We start from the raw sequence: 18,234 nt of genomic DNA, 5'->3' as shown, positions 1-18,234 counted from the left end.
CACTGATGCACTGAAATCTTAACTCCCGGAACTTGTGAATGAGATATTATTTTGAAATAGGGTCTTTACAGATGTAATCAAGTAAAGATGAGGCCATACTGGAAACAGCTAGGTACTAGATCCAGTGACTAGTGTCCTTATAAGCAGAAAGAAAGAAATACCAAGGAGGCCATAGAGCAGAAGGTCAGGTAAAGGAGGCAGACATGAAAGCTATGATGCCACAAACCAAAGAATGCCAAGGATTGCCAGTCACCACCAGAAGCCAGAAAAGGCAATTAAGGAAGATTTGTTCCTAGAGTCTTTGAAGGAAACAAAACAAAGCCCTGTTGATTAAACTTGTAGTCTCCAAAGCTGTAAAAAATACATACATTTCTGTTGTTTTAAGCCACCTGGTATGTGGTAATTTGTTACTGCAGCCTTAGGAAACTAATACGGGGGAGGATGGACTAATAGTTCTGAACCTGCTTTACTTGTATAAAGGAGGCTGAACAAATATGTAAATAGGTGGTAGACAGTGGGAGGTTTCCCATTGCTAGAAAGGGAAATTATAGATATGAGAAAAAAGCTAAAAGGAGCTCTGCTGTACTTGATTAGAGTCAGAGACATCAGTATGAACTCATGTAACTTAATATAGATACTTAAAGACAGACATAATTAATTATAGATATGCATGAATATGCAGTTTAGTATACATACTTATATAACCTAGCTCTGCCCTCTATGAGGGCACTGAAGTAATGCCACTCCAGCATTAACAAGCACTCCCAAGCTCCCAATTCTTGGTTTCTCAATACTATCTCCCAATAAAAAGAACAGGGTTCTTCAGAGAAATGGCTGATTCTAGGGCCAGGGTAGGGAAAATATAAGATGAAGATGGAACACCTTACAGTACCCAAAAGTAAGGAAGTCCTCAAAATAATAAAAGGATGGGGGTGGAACACAAAGTGTCTCAGAAGAGTCAATCTGAAGAATAACTGAGTAAGAAAATAAATATTATTAGATCATAACCCAAAAGATAAAAATACACAGTCCATACTAATATAGTGATTGAATACATAAATACATGAGGGAAAATAGATGAGTCTTCCTTATAAAAGAATTTCAAATAATATATGTAGATATCGTTCCCTCCTTGCTTCCAAAAAATAGAATATAGGACAGGAAAAATAACAGTCTTATGGTGGAGAAATCTGGCAAACTCATCTTAATTAAGTATTCAAGGTTAAGATTACCAGTAATGTCACGTGACTGTCAGGTACCCCTTGACATGCTGTGAGCACCTGCAGTTTTCTTCCCCAAAGTACAGTCTCAATCTAATCATGAGAAAATATCAAATCCCTTTTGAAGGACATTCTATAGTGTGGCTTACCAGTCCTACTCAAAACTGCTTCAGTTATGAAAAACAAGGAAAGAGAAACTGTGACAGACCAGGGGAGATTAAGGAGACATTAGAACTAAAAGTAATGTGGTATCTTGGATAGAAATTAGGAACAGACGGACACTGATGGAAAAACTGGTGAAATTCCAACTAATTCTGAAATTTAATTAAAAAATAAGTATGTATGTACATGGGCACACATTGATAGAAATTATTAGACAGATAAATAAACAGAAGAGAAAGGACAGATATACATTAAAGAATAATTCCAAATATTAAATTCAGATACCTCCTCTTGCAGGAGGTGGAGTTTAATCCTTCCCCTCTGATTTGCATCCAAAGAATATAGAGTACAGAAGGGGGAAAAGCTTACTACACAGGAGAGAAAACTAGCAAGTCTGATACTTACACTTCCTAAGCATTTTTGAAGATTTTTAATAATATAAATTGACACCATGTTACTGAATTTCTCTTTTACTGGTTTAGAAGTTAGGTCTTAGTATCTGCTAAGAAAACGTTTGAGGTATTATTCTGACTTATAGCTCCCAGATTTTTACTGTTGTCCATCTCCCTGCCCCCCCGACCAAGTCATCATAATGTTGTCTTTGTTTTTTGCTGGGTTTTTTTTTTCTTTTTTTTTTTTGGTCTTTTTGTCTTTTTAGGGCCTCACCCATGGCATATAGAGGTTCCCAGGCTCGGGGCTGAATTGAAGCTGTAGCGGCCGGCCTACATCACAGCCACAGCAATGCAAATCCAAACCATGTCTGTGACCTACACCACAGCTCATCGCAAAGCCAGATCCTTAACCCACTGACCGAGCCTAGAGATCAAACTCTCAACCTCATGGTTCCTAGTTGGATTTGTTTCCACTGCACCACAACAGGAACTCCTGGTTTGGTTTTGTTTTATTTTTTTTCCTGACTTTTAGTGGCATTTCAAAAAGGAACAAAATTAGAGGACTGTGGTCATTTTGTTATCTTAAGTTAGAAATCAGCTTGAATATCTTTCTAGGTTAGTACCTATATAGCTACCTAATTAATTTACCTGAATACACAGTGAAATATTTAAGCATTTCCTTACTGACAGATATTTGATGTTGTTTCTAACTTTTCACTAAACAGTGTTACAGTGAATATTCCTATACACGTTATCTTTGTTCACCTCTGTGTGTACTCAAGCAAGGAAATACACACTTTACATACATTATTTAGAAGTAATTTACCTCTAAGTGTCTCACTTTCCCTGTAAGAAGTTGTTATGAGGATTAAATGAGCTAACATGTAAATGCCTGGAATATAGTAACACCTATATAGCTGTTAGTTATTACTGCCAAATTTCCCCCTATAAAGACCAATTATACAATTCTTCTTTTCCCATCTTTCTCAGACCCTGGATAGTACAGCCTAATTTTTGGGAAAAGGGGGCAATTTCCTTGGTGAAAAGCATCTCACTGCCAAGACTTTCACTTCACTATGACTGAATTTAATCATCTTTTTGAGGTTTAGTGGCCATTTGTACTTTTTACATGAATTCTTTATTTTATCTATGAAAATGTTAAATTATGAAATAAAATTAACTTAAGGTTAAAATTTTATAAATACCTATTCAGGGGCATTATCCTTATTTGTAGGAGCTGTTTAAATAATATGGATATTATTTCCTTGTTAATTTTACTAAAAATATTTATTCCTAGTATTTCCCCTTCTATATAATATAAAAATATAAAATAAACCTCTTTTTCCTAGTATTTCTATAATTTTTGAAAGAAATCATTAATTCTTTACTCCATTTTAAATTTAGTATTTTTACTAAGTTTAAGGTCAGGATCAAATACACTTTTTCAGGCTTAAACCTTCCTTATTACTTTGAAATGCTATCTTTTTACATCATGTACTCAATTTCCAAATAAATAAACATGTGTCTTTAAAAAGCACTTAGGTTGACGAAGTTCCCCTGTGGCACAGTGGGTAAAGGATCAAGCATTACCACAGCTGTGGCAACTGTGGTGCGGGTGCGATAGGTGGCCCAGGAACTTCCATGTGCCATAGGCGCAGTAAAAAAAAAAAAAAAAAAATTAAGAAGTACTTTGGTTGATGTGTGTGGTACGGAAATGCTACATATCTAATAGAAATAGTAGGCTTATTTTACTCTGATTTGTTATTTGGTTCATCTGTTGTAAACTGGCCAGAGGACTTTGATTCTATGTGTTACTTCCAAAGCATCAAAAAGCAGACTCCCATGAAAGCCTGTTTTTACTCTTAAATTCCTAAGAGGTCAATGCCATGTCCTAGGCTTATTTCAATGGTTGGATCTCCTTGGAGAATAGGGCAATACTAGGAGCCTCAGGTGATGTGGCTTAGGGTCATGCAATTCACAGCACAGTGAAAAAAATTTTTTTACAGAAATCCAATACAGAGAAGTGAGGAGGGAGGGGGAAGGAAAGCCAATCACAAAGCATATATGGGATGATTCAGTTTTATTTTAAAACTCGTGTACGTGAATAAATGCAGAGCTAAAGATCTGGAAGAACATGCAACGCAATAATAACATTTGTGACCTCTGAAAACAAAGCAAGGATGAGAAGGAAGGAAATAAAGGGAAATTTTACTTTTTCTCTATTTAATTCTATATGGATTCAAAACTTTCAAAGACCATAAATTTAATAATATTTTAAATACAAAACATTTGTAAAATTATATTCATCTTTATGCTATTATAAGTGAGGATTTATTACCTTTTTAAAATCAATAAGGGGAAAGCAGAAGAAATACATATAAGTAGTTGACCTTAAGGAAAACCTTCACAATCATTTTTTGGTTCTTTTTCTCTTCATTTTTTTTTTCATTTTTATCTATATGATAAATTTCTGATTTAATATCATTGCCTGAGTTCACAAAGTTATATACTCATTCCCTCTTAAGAACCACTGAAATAATAAAAAGGTAGTAAGATGGAAACTCAGAGCAATGAACAATATAGAACCGTCAGCAACAAGAGATTATAACAAAATACCAGATATTGAAAAATGAAGAGTATTAATTATTGAAAAAAACACGAGTCTTGGGGATGCAGCACAGAGAGTTCACCTCTCTGGGAGAACATCAAAGAAGCTCTATCCTTGGAAATACCAAGTACAAAAGGAGGCTAAAACAGGAACCTTAACTGCAAGTCTATATATATATATATGCATTGCTTCACTGAACAAAATTGAGGACCCAGTACATAAGCAGTCCCTATTCTATACAAACAACAAGCAAACCCAAAAGTAAAACAAGACTATAAGCACAAAGCTGTGAGAGTGGCAGCAGAAGTATTACTGTTTCATTAGGTAGGTTTACTCCCAGGTATTTTATTCTTTTGGATGCGATGGTAAATTAGGATTGCTTCCCTAATTTCTCTTTCTGATCTTTCATTGTTAGTGTATAGAAATGCCATTGATTTCTATGTATTAATTTTGTATCCCGCGACTTTGCCAAATTCGTGGATGAGCTCTAACAGTTTTCTGGTAGAGTCTTCAGGGTTCTCTAGGTATAGTATCATGTCATCTGCAAATAGTGATAGTTTTACTTCTTCCTTTCCAATTTGGATTCCTTTTATTTCTTTATCTTCTCTGACTGCTGTGGCTAGGACTTCCAAAACTATGTTGAAGAGTAGTGGCGAGAGCAGACATCCTCGTCTTCTTCCTGACCTCAGCGGGAATTCGTTCAGCTTTTCACCATTGAGAATGATATTCACTGTGGGTTTGTCATATATGGCCTTTATTATGTTGAGGTAGGTTCCCGCTATGTCCACTTTCTGAAGGGTTTTTTATCAGAAATAGGTGTTGGATTTTGTCAAAGGCTTTTTCCGCATCTATTAAGAGGATCATATGGTTTTTATTCTTCAGTTTGTTAATGTGGTGTATCACACTGATGGATTTGCAGATATTGAAGAACATTTGCATCCCTGGGATAAATCCCACTTGATCATGATGTATGATCAATGTATTGATTAATGTATTGTTGGATGCGGTTTGCTAGTATTTTGTTGAGGATTTTTGCATTGATGTTCATCAGTGAAATTGGCATAAAATTTTCTCTTTTTGTGGTATCTTTGTCTGGTTTTGGTATCAGGGTGATGGTGGCCTCGCAGAATGAGTTTGGGAGTATCCCTTCCTCTGCAATTTTTTTGGAATAGTTTCAAAAGGATAGGTGTTAGCTCTTCTCTAAATGTTTGATAGAATTCGCCTGTGAAGCCATCTGGTCCTGGACTTTTGTTTGTTGGAAGTTTTTTAATCACAGTTTCAATTTCAGTTCTTGTGATGGATCCATCCATCTTTTCTATTTTATCTTGATTTAGTCTTGGAAGATTGTACTTTTCTAAGAATTTGTCCATTTCTTCTAGGTTTTCCATTTTATTGGTGTATAGTTGCATATAGTAGTCTCTTATGATCCTTTGTATTTCTGTGATGTCCGTTACTTCTCCTTTTTCATTTCTAACTTTATTGATTTGAGTCCTCTCTCTTTTTTTCTTGATAAGTCTGGCTACGGGTTTATCGATTTTGTTGATCTTTTCAAAGAACCAGCTTTTTGTTTCATTTATCGTCTCTGGTTTTCTTCGTTTCTATTATATTGATTTCTGCTCTGATCTTTATGATTTCTTTCCTTCTACTAACTAGGTCTCATCTGTTCGTCTCTATCTAGCTGCTTTAGATGTAAAGTTAGCTTGTTTATTTGAGCTTTTTCTTGTTCCCTGGGGTGGGCTTGTATTACTACAAATTTTCCTCTTAGAATGGCTTTGCTGCATCCCACAGGTTTTGGAGTGTTGTATCTTTGTTGTCATTTGCTTCTAGGTATTTTTTAATTTCCACTTAGATTTCTTCAGTGATCTATTGGATGTCTGGTAGCATGTTGTTGAGTCTCGATGTGTTTGCGTTTTTGCAATTTTTTTCTTGTTGATTTCTAGTCGTATAGCGCTGTGGTCGGAAAAGATGCTTGATATGATTTCAATTTTCTTAAAGTTACCAACGTTGGATTTGTAGCCCAGGATGTGATCAATCTTAGAGAATGTTCCATGTGCACTTGAGAAGAATGTGTATTATGTTGCTTTTGGATGGAATGTCCTATAAATATCTATTAAGTCCATCTGTTTTAATGCTTCATTCAGGGCCTGTGTTTCCTTATTGATTTTTTGTCTGGATGATCTTTCCACTGCTGTAAGTGGGGTGTTAAAGTCCCCCACTATGATTGTGTTATTGTCAATTTGTCCTTTTAATGGTCTTAGCAGTTGCCTTATATATTGTGGTAAACCTATGTTGGGTGTGTAGATATTTAAAATTGTTACATCTTCTTCTTGGATTGTTCCTTTGATCATTATGTAATGACCTTCTTTGTCCCTTAAGATATTCTTCATTTTAAAGTCTATTTTGTCTGATATGAGTATTGCTACTCCAGCTTTCTTTTGATCGCCATTTGCATGAAATATTTTCTTCCATCCTCTCACTTTCAATTTGTATGTGTCCCTAGAAGTGAAGTGGGTCTCTTGAAGACAGCATATATATGGCTCTTGTTTTTGTATCCATTCAGCCAGTCTATGTCTTTTGGTTGGGGCGTTTAGTCCATTAACATTTAAGGTAATTACGGATATGTATGTTCCTATTGCCATTCTATTAATTGCTTTGGATTTGTTTTTATTGCTCTTTTTCCTTTCCTTCTTCTCTTGTTCTCTCTTCTGGTTTGATGACTATCTTTAGTGTTGTATTTGAGTTTATTTTTCTTTGTTTGTGTATCAAGACCTATACTGTGAAAACTATAAGACAGTGATGAAAGAAATCAAAGATGACACAAATAGATGGAAAGATATAACATGCTCGTGGACTGGAAGAGTTAATATTATCAAAATGACTATACTACCTAAGGCAATGTATAGATTCAATACAATCCCTATCAAATTACCAAGGACATTTTTCACAGAACTCAAACAAAATATTTTAAAGTGTGTTTAGAAGCACAAAAGACCCAGAATAGCCAAAGACATCCTGAAAAAGAAAAATGGACCTGGAGGAATCAGGCTCCTGGACTTCAGACTATGCTACAAAGCAAAAGTCCTCAAAACCATAAGGTACTGGCACAAAGACAGAAATATAGATCAGTGGAATAGGATAGAAAGCCCAGAATTAAACCCACACACCTACAGCCAACTCGTCTATGACCAAGGAGGCAAGAATATACAATGGAGAAAGAACAGCTTGTTCAATAAGTGGTGCTGGGAAAACTGGACAGCCACATGGAAAAGAAGGAAATTAGAACACTCCCTAACACCATACACAAAAATAAACTCAACATGGATCAAAGACCTAGATAGAAGACCAGACACTATCAAACTCTTAGAGGAAAACGTAGGCCAAACACTCCCCAACATAAACAACAGCAACATCTTCTCAGATCCACCTCTCAGTGGATCGACAACAAAAACAAAAATAAACAAAGGGGACCTAATCAAACTGAAAAGTTTCTGCACAGCAAAGGAAACCCTAAACAACACAAAAACACAACCCACAGAAGGGGAGAAAATCTTTGCAAGTGAATCAACTGACAAGGGATTCATCTCCAAAATTTATAAACACCTCCTACAGCTCAATACCAAAAAAACCAAACAACCCCATCAAAAAATGGGCAGAAGATCTAAACAGAAAGTTCTCCAAAGAAGACATATAGATGGCCAAAAAACACATGAAAAGATGTTCAACATCACTCATTATTAGAGAAATGCCAATCAAAACCACTATGAGGTACCACCTGACACCAGCCAGAATGGCCATCATCAAAAAACTACAAACATAAGTGCTGGAGAGGATGTGGAGAAAAAGGAACCCTAGTACACTGCTGGTGGGATTTTAAATTGGTGCAACCACTGTGGAAAACAGGATGGAGATTCCTCAGAAAACTAAACATAGAACTACCATTTGATCCAGCAATCCCACTCCTGGGCATCTATCCAGAGAAAACCATGACTCGCAAAGACACATGTACTCCAGTGTTCACTGCAGCACTATTTTCAATAGCCAAGACATGCGAACAACCTAAATGTCCATCGACAGAGGAGTGAATCAAGAAGAGGTGGTACATATACACAATGGAATATTACTCAGCCATTAAAAGGAACGAAATAATGGCATTTTTAGCAACATGGATGGACCTAGAAATTATCAAGCTAAGTGAAGTCAGCCATACAATGAGACACCAACATCAAATGCTTTCACTGACATGTGGAATATGAAAACAGGACGCGATGAACTTCTTTGCAGAACAGATGCTGACTCATAGACATTGAAAATTTATGGTCTCCGGAGGAGACAGTTTGGGGGGTGGGGGGATGTACTTGGGTTGTGGGATGGAAATCCTATGAAACTGGATTGTTATGATCATTATACAACTACAGATGTAATAAATTCATTTGAGTAAAAAAAAAAAAAAAAGTATTACTGTTTCAGCTCAGTCACCAAGGGAACCTTCCTATGAAGAAGGAATGTAAAGAAAGAGACATGAAAAAAGTAAAGTTGCAAGGAAGGAGAATAAGAATTATTTTTAAAGCAATGATGATAATACAAAGAAAATGCACTAAGCAATTTAAAAGTCATATCACTAAATTTTCTTAAGACATTTTTAAAAGTTATTACCTCCAATTTTAGAGATTAAAAATCTGAGGCCCAAAGAAATGAAGAATTATTCTAGGTTGCACAGATAATTAAGTGGTAACACATTTAACCAAAGCTTAAGCTCTCAACCACCATACTGATAAGAGCAGTCATTTCATCTTTTGGGGAAGTGGTTCACTCAATTATATAATAATCTAATTAATTATACGATCTCTAAAGACCCATCCAGGAGTTCTCATTGCGGCTCAGCAGGTTAAGAACCCAACATTGTCTCTGTTAGGATGCGAGTTTGATTCCTGGCCTCACTCAGTGGTTAAGGATCTGGCGCTGCCACAAGCTGCAGCATAGGTCACAGATGCAGCTCAAATCCACTATTGCTGTGGCTGTGGTGTAGGCCTGCAGCTCTAATTCAATTTCTAGCCCAGGAACTTCCATGTGCCACAAGTGCGGCTGTAGAAAGTAAATAAATCAACAAATACTCATTCAATTCTAACACTATGACTAATTATTACCAAAAGGGAATAATCCTGCTGTATCACTTATAGTTTAATAAAGTAACCAAAAGCTTGAAAAAAATATGTCTATATAATATTTTCATTAATATTTGAGGAATATCACTCGCCTCTTAATGAAAGTAATGTCCTTAAAAGCAATTTTTTTAAAATATAATAAATTTTTACATTTAGAAAAAGTTAAATTTGAGTTAGTTTCTATTTCCTTCTGGAAATCTAATTCTTTTAGTGTATCAACTTCTTCTTAAGAATTTGAAATCAACTTCAAAAGCAATACACATAAAATACTATACTAAAATGCTACTTCAAATCAACTAAGTAGAAAACTCTACTACACAACCATCAATATAATATAACCTGTCAACTTTATCCAAGGGTCCAAACATGAATGACATTACTTGAACAAAGTTACAATAAAATCAATAGTTCTAAGAGCATTCATTCACAAACTAAATAAGATTGTGGAAACAGGATATAAAATGTTAAATTTAGAGAAAGTAAAAAGGAAAGTAAAGAAACAGAAGTAGTATATATTTACATTATTTTCACCTTTCAATTTAACAAAAGAATTTGTCATATACTTAATAGATTTTTTTTGTAATTCATATTCCCATTTATTTATCCTTTTACTACCTTTGTATATATTTTCTTCCTTTCCTTAAGTTATATGTTTTAGTCAAGTGATATTAGATACAAGAAATTAACACTCTATGCAACTTCTAACAAAGTTATCAGATATAGTAACAGTTATTTAAGTAAGAATTTTTTTCTGGAGTTCCCATCACAGTGCAGCGGAAACGAATCTGACTAGGAACCATGAGGTTGCAGGTTTGATCCCTGGCCTCATGAAGCGGGTTAAGGATCTGGTGTTGCCGTGGGCTGTGGAGTAGGTCACAGACGTGGCTCGGATCTGGCCTTGCTGTGGCTCTGGCATAGGCTGGCAGCTGTAGCTCCAACTGGACCCCTAGCCTGGGAACCTCCATATGCCACGGGTGTGGCTCTAGAAAGACAAAAAAAAATTTTTTTTAATTAAAAAAAATTTTAGAAAGAATTTTTTTCTGCTGTATAGCCCAGGGAACTATATCTAATCACTTATGATGGAACATAATGGAGGATAATGTGAAAAAAAAGAATGTATATAAATGTATAACTGGGTCACTTTGCTGTATAGTAGAAATTGACAGAACATTGTAAAACAACTATAATTAAAAATTTTTTTAAGTTTTTTTGTTTGTTTGTTTGTTTGCTTTTTTAGGGCTGATTTTATGGTATATGGACATTTCCAGGATAGGAGTCAATTGGGAGCTACTGCTGCTGGCCTACACCACAGCCAAAGCAACACAGGATCCGAGCCACATCTGCAACCTACATGTTGGCAACCTACACCACAGCTCACACCAACACCAGATCCCTGACCCACTGAGAGAGGCCAGGTATTGAACCCACCTATTCATGGATACTAGTTGGAGTCTTAACTTGCTGAACCACAAGAGAAATTCTTCTCTCAGCAAATGAACAACTAAACAGAAAATCATCAAGGATACAGAAAAAAAAATCAACACTACCAACCAACAGTATCTACTTGACATCTATAGAACACTCAACCCAACAACAGCAAAGGGGCATTCTTTTCAAGCACTCACAAAACATATACCAAATAGTCCATATGCTAAGACCTAAAACAAACCTTGATAAATATTTTAAAAAATGAAATCATAAAGTATGTTTCTGATCACAATGTAATTAAACTAAAAATTAATAACAGATAGCAGGAAAATCTCAAAACAGTTTGAAACTAAACAGCATACTACTAAATATTCCTGGGGTCAAACAGGAAGTCTCAAGATAAAGTAAGAAACTATAATGAACTGAATGAAAACACAAAATATCAAAATTTGTGAAACACAACTAAACCTGTGCTGAGAGAGAAATTTATAGCACTAAATGAATACATCTTAGCAAAGTTTCAAATCAATAATTGTAAACACCCAACTTAAAAACTTAGAAAAACAGCAAATAAACCCAAAGCAGAAAGAAGATTATAAAGAGTATAAACCACTGAAATTATTAAACACAGGAAACAAGAGAAATCAATGAAACAGAGTTGATTCTTTGAAAATGTCAATAAAATTGACAAACTGATATCAGACTGAAAGATAAAAAAGATGACACAAATTACCAATACCAGGAATGGAAGAGGGGATATCACTACAGAGGCTACAGACGTGAATGAGATATAAAAGAATTCTATGAACAACTCAGCACACATAAATTTGACAACTTGGACAACTTTCTCAGAAATAAAACAAAATAAAACAAAAAACCTGCCACAACTCATCCAACTTTAAAAAGAATCTGAATAGTCCTTTATCTGTTAAGGAAATTTGATTAATGACTTTAAAACTATTAAAAAAAATTTCTAGGCCCAAATGGTTTCACTGAAGAATTCCACCATTCTTCCATTTAAAGAAGAATTAGCATCATTTTACACATTTATCTTCCAGAGAAATATGAGGGAAACTTCCAGATTCATTTTATAAAACTGGTATTATTCTGATATCAAAATACAACAAGAAAGTAACCAACAGAAAACTGCAGACCAATATCCCTTACAGATACATTTAAAAATTCCCTAATAAAATATTAACAAATAGAATTCAGTAATACATAAGAAGGATTTTTACACCATCACCAAACAGATTTAATTCCAAGAATGGAAAGCTGGCTCATATTTGAAAAATCAGACAATGGAATGCACCACCATATCAATAAGCTAAAAGAAGAATATCATATATCAATTGATGCAGAAAATCATCTGCAAAATGCAAAACCCATTCATTAAAAAAAAAAAAAAAAAAACTCAGCAGAGTTGGACTAGAGGGGAACTTCCTCAAACTGAATAAATGGCATCTACAAAAACCTACATCTAATAGCTGTTATACAGCTACTTAACAGTGAAAGACTGAATACTTTATCTGTAAGATTAGGGAAAAGACAAGAATGTCCACTCCTCAGAGTTCTCTTATGGCACAGGAGATTAAGGATCTGGCATTGTCACTGCAGTGGCCAGGGTCGCTGCTGTGGCATGGGTTTAATCCCTGTTCTGGGAACTTCCACATGCTGCAGGTACAGCCAAAAAAAGAAATAATGTCCACTCCAACTACTCATATTGAACAACTGTGTTGGGTGTTCTAGCTACTGCAATAAGTGAAGAAAAAGAAATAAAAGGCATACAGACCAAAAGTAAAACATCTCTACTTACATATTACAGAGAAAGTCCCAAGAAATACACCAAAGAAAACCCTCCTAGAATGAAAGAGTGAGTTCAGCAATGTCACAAGATACAATTAACATAATGATACCAAAATTGGAAAATAAAATGCCATTTACAATCACTCTCTCCAAAATAAAATACTTAGCTATAAATCTAACAAAACATATACAGTTCTGTAAAACTATACAACACTGGTGAATGAAATTAAGATCTAAATAAATGGAGAAATATACCATATTAATGGATAAGGAGATTCAACAAAGTAAAGAAGGCAATTCTCCCCAAATGATATATGGACAACACAATTCCTATTAAATTCCCTGAAAGATTTTTTGTAGATATAGACAAAATTATTCTTAAAACTTATATAGAAAAACAAAGCAAGCAGAATAGCTAAAACAATTTTGAAAGGAATAAAGGGGAAATTATTCTCAAGATTTCTTAAGCAAAGAAAATGAACTTTAATCTAAATTTCACACTGTGCAGAAAGGATCAACTCAGCACGTCTAGGTTTTCCATACCCTGCATATTACAAGAAAGGTCTGGCTTCTGAGGTGTAACCTCTAAACCCTTGAAATATCCAGCATACTAAGACTGCATCTGTCTAGTTGGGGACCTTGGGTAACCACATATAGCCTATGCTAAGAATGTGATTTATGGTGGGAGCCTTGAACCATGTGTTATCAGCTTGACTTCTCAAGGCATGGAGCCTAAGGTCATCCACACAGACAGTCAATCAAACCAGAATAACCTACCACAATAAAAAACCTGGACACCAAGGCTTGGATGACCTTGCCCAGTGAGCAATACTCTGTATATGTGATGTCACACATCTCTGCTAAGAGAATTAATCACCGTTCACACAATTCCACTGGGAGAGAACAACTGGAAGTTGGATCTGGTGTCTCCTGGACCCTGCCCTTTACTACTTATACTGTCTTTCTTCCACTGCTATTTTAAATCTGTACCCTTTAGCTGCAAAAAACAACAAACAACCAAAAAAAAAAAACCATTACCATTAGTATAACAGCTTTTCTGAGTTTTTTGATTCTTTCTAGCAAATAACTGAACCTAAGAGTGGTCTTAGGGATACCCAAATCTACAAACATTATAAAAAATGAACTCAAATGGCTCAAAGACAAAAGGAAAACATACAATGATTAAAATTTTAGGGGAAAAAACAAAAATCTTCAAGATCTAGGACTACTTAAAGAGTTATTAGCCTTGATCCCAAAAGCACAATCCACGTAGGCAAAAACTGATACACTGGACTTACAAACTTTAAAATGTTTACTCTGCAAAAGACACTGCTAGAGGATGAAAAGACAAGTTAGAATGGAATAAAATGTTGGCAAATCAAACAGCCAACAAACAATCAGTATCTAAAATATATAAATAACTCTCAAAGCTCAACAGTAAAAAAAAGAAATAATCCACTTAGAACATGTGCAAAAAACATGAACATTTCATTGAAGAGAATAGATGGCAAATGTTCAACATTATTCATCTTTAAGAAGAGTTCATTATTCATCTTTAAGAAGAGTTTAAAACCACAATGAGATATCACTACACTCCTATGAGAAAGACTAAAATTTAAAAACCACCAAAGGCCAGCAAGGATGAAAAGAAAGCTGGATTGCAAACTGACCCATTACCCCTGCTGATGGAAATAAAATAGTCACTCTGGAAAAGTGTGACAGTTTCTTTAAAAACTAAACACGCAAGTACTATGTAACCAGCAATTGCACTCCTGGACATTTACCACAGAGAAATGAAGACATATGTTCACACCAAAACCAGTACATGAAGTTTAGAGCAGCTTTATTTCTAATAGACAGAAACTGGAAAACAACCCAGATGTCTTGCTATGGGTGAATGGTTAAGGAAAATGTGTCTATCCAATACCACCACTGCTGCTCACTACTCAGCAATAAAAGAAATAAACTATTGATACACACAACAACCTGGATGACTCTCCAGAGAAAAAAGCCCATTGAAGCCAATTCCAAAAGGTTACACACTATACAATTCCATTCACAGGGCATGCTTGAAAAGACAAAATTACAGAAATGGTGGATAGATTAGTGGTTTCCAAGAGTTAAGAGGATGGAAGGAGAGTGGCAATGAGCAGCATGAAGTATATAATGTGGTGACAGAAACATTCTATGTTTTGACTGTATCAGTGTCAATATCCTGGCTATGACACTGTAGTGTAGTTTTGTGAGATACTATGCAGAGGGTAGGATAAGGGGTACACAGAATTTCTGTACTATTTCTTTAAATCACATGTGAATTTACAATTATTTCAAATAAAAAATTCAGTTAAAAATGAAGAAAAAAATAACAAGATTAGAAGAACAATTTCATTTTACATATAACAACACTAAGCATTATTAAATATTCAAACACTATAATTTCCTAGTTTGGAACAAGAAAACATAGTCCTTGAATTTTCTCAATTGTAACAATTCTACAAAGATTTACATCTAATCATTAAGAATTTAGCTCACCTTCCACGCTGTCAGAACAGGAAGTTCCAATGCCAGTGTCACCACTGTCAGAAGCTATACTATGTCTCCTGATATGGTTATTTCTCTGGTTAGATGGAACAGTTGTGGCCTGCCACAATGATTCATTACCAGGTAACCATGCCGATGAAGAATAATCTGGGCCTACAAAGGGAAAATATACAAAAGTTATTAACACATTTATAATGTCTGTGAGTAGGTAAAAGACATCTTTTGAGCTTGCAAAAAAATGCAATAAGGTATAAAAGATTATTTTCTGCCCTCAATAATTTAAACAGATGAATGATACATAAGAGTCACCAAATAAATTTAATACACATACAAATTCAGTGCTGATTTAGCAGCTTTCTTTGGCTGAAGGACTCTGATTTCTGCTTATAGACACTGAACTTTCAAACATGTACTACTGCCTTATTTAAAATGTCAGATCTATCATCAATCTACCTGGAAATGTCAGCACTCTGCCCTGTAATATTTGATAGGCAGGCATCTGTGAGCCCATAAACAGGTGTTAGCTGAGAAGTGGAACCCAGACAATATCGAACTGAAACAAACTATATGACAATGTAAGTATAATATGCTCATGGAAAGTCAAAAATCTATTTTTGCATTATTTTAATTGATTTTATTTCTTTAATTCTCTTTGAATAAAAGTTTAACACCAGAGCATCTTCTTGGCTCTTTATTCAATTTTCCCTTTTGAGTTACATTAAATCTTCACTGTTTAGCCAATTTATCACTTTTCAATGTTCTCTCCATCTTCTTTTTTTCACTTATCTTGTCCATTTTTACTTAATTTATATTTGCCTTTTTCTTTTTTTTTTTTTTTTTGTCTTTTTGCTATTTCTTGGGCCGCTCCCACGGCATATGGAGGTTCCCAGGCTAGGGGTTGAATCAGAGCTGTAGCCACTAGCCTACGCCAGAGCCACAGCAATGCAGGATCCGAGCCGTGTCTGCAACCTACACCACAGCTCACGGCAACGCCGGATCGTTAACCCACTGAGCAAGGGCAGGGACCGAACCCGCAACCTCATGGTTCCTAGTCGGATTCATCAACCACTGTGCCACGACGGGAACTCCTGCCTTTTTCTGATTTATCCATCATCCTCCCTTTACGCTCACTTCATTCTTTTACTGTCTACTACAATGCCACTCAAAATACAGCCATAGACCTGTGCCAGTCTGTCAACTATTTATTACTAGTTCATAAAAGTTAAGTACAGAAATAAAGGATAAGCACTGAGAAATTTTTACAGTAATTTGAAAGAGCAATTCTAAATCTGTTAAATTTTATACAAAAGTTATAGAAGCACATATCTTTATTAATGGTTAACAGTGATTCTAAAATTGAAGTCTGTAAACTTATTTGTAGGAGTTAACAAGTTCTGTACAAGAATTTTTGAGCTTTCATTTCAATTATACCCTTAAAATTTAATACGCATATCACAGATGATCTGAATAGCTACCTTAAAGCATACTTATTATCATATAATTACAATACTCCCACTTGAGTATTATGTTTGCAATTGCAGTTGTTTCTAAGGTGAAATGACTGAACACTTATAATCAAGATGTAAAATAAAACATCTTTACAGAATTATCGTGTGTACACTATTGAAACTGGCATGCAAGGAGTGCTTTCTAGCAGCTTAATAAACATAAGAATCACAAAATGACAAACATGTCCACAAAGCAATTCACAGATTCAATGCCCTACAAAATTACAAAGACATTTTCATAGAAATAGAAAAAAACAATCCCAAAATTTGTATAGAACTACAAAAGACCTCGAATAGCCAAAGCAATCCTGAGAAAGAAGAAAGAAGCTGGAGGCAAACTTCCTGATTTCAAACCATACTATAAAGCTATAGTAATCAAAACAGTATAATATTGTCATTAAAAAATACATAGTAAGATATTTTGATTTGCTAATAAGGGCATCACAATGATCTTATCTGTGCTAAGCTTTCTCCTTTTAAAGAAACAAAGCAATTCAGTTTTCCTAAAGACAGAAACATAATAAAAGAATAGAATTATCTATGAAGTTGATCTTCTCCAGCCTGAATTCACATTTGTCATAACCTTTAAATATAAGTACTGTTTTTTAAAAAGATCTCATACTGTATGTGCCTAAAACACTGAAGACATTTAACAAAATGTTATGATTAAAAAAACATTCTAATCTTTAATCGAAATTGAAGAAATTCAATCTGAGAAGAATGACATGGTGTGTCTCTATTCAAGTCAATCCAGAATCACAAAGCAGTAAAAACTAGACAGGAAATATGCTTATCAGGTGATCTAAGGAAAATTTTCTCACACAATATTTATAAAACCACACTACCAGAATAGGAATTACTCAGTTTCTAGATATGTGCTATGCACTTAAAAAAAAAAAAACTTAAAATAAGGCTCAGTGATCTCTGGCAATAAAGTCTTACCTAGGTCCTATCATACTAAAGCAATTAAATGACTGTATAGAATTAGCTCTCTCTAGAACAAAGACAGAAGCTTTCTTTAAGAACAAAAAAAGATTCCTAAGATACCACACATTGGAACTTCTCTTTGGAAGACAGTATATTACATTTTTTAATACCAATTTCAATTATTTTAAATAATTGAATGCCCAGAGATAATGATAGCTTTTTTAAAATTATTAATATTTCTCACACTGGAAATAATAGGAAGATTAGCATCAAACGAATAAGTAACCTATTATATTTTATTTTCTCTCTGAAGCAAAAATGTATACAACATCAAGTCTTCCACAATACTCTACTATAATTCTCTATAAATTTTTTAAATAACACTAAGCCAGAAAAAATAAAACACCATTGGCAAAGCAGACTTACAGTTTTAAATAAAAAGCTGAATATATAATAGGAACCATGAATACAAAATTTAGA

General features: G+C 34.6%; 1 protein-coding gene across 1 annotated transcript in view; it reads right to left on the bottom strand.

Annotated features, from left to right (window-relative positions):
* CEP85L (centrosomal protein 85 like) overlaps positions 1–18,234 on the bottom strand; it is a 164,335-nt gene that overhangs the window by 134,058 nt on the left and 12,043 nt on the right. Inside the window, 1 exon segment of the mRNA XM_047759656.1 lies at positions 15,311–15,472. Within this exon segment, the coding sequence (XP_047615612.1) occupies positions 15,311–15,472 (162 nt within the window).

This window comes from Phacochoerus africanus, chromosome 2 (assembly GCF_016906955.1).
Source record: "Phacochoerus africanus isolate WHEZ1 chromosome 2, ROS_Pafr_v1, whole genome shotgun sequence".
Classification (NCBI taxonomy): domain Eukaryota; kingdom Metazoa; phylum Chordata; class Mammalia; order Artiodactyla; family Suidae; genus Phacochoerus; species Phacochoerus africanus.
The sequence above is the reverse complement of the archived record's forward strand: the minus strand, read 5'-3'. Positions and strand labels throughout refer to the sequence as shown.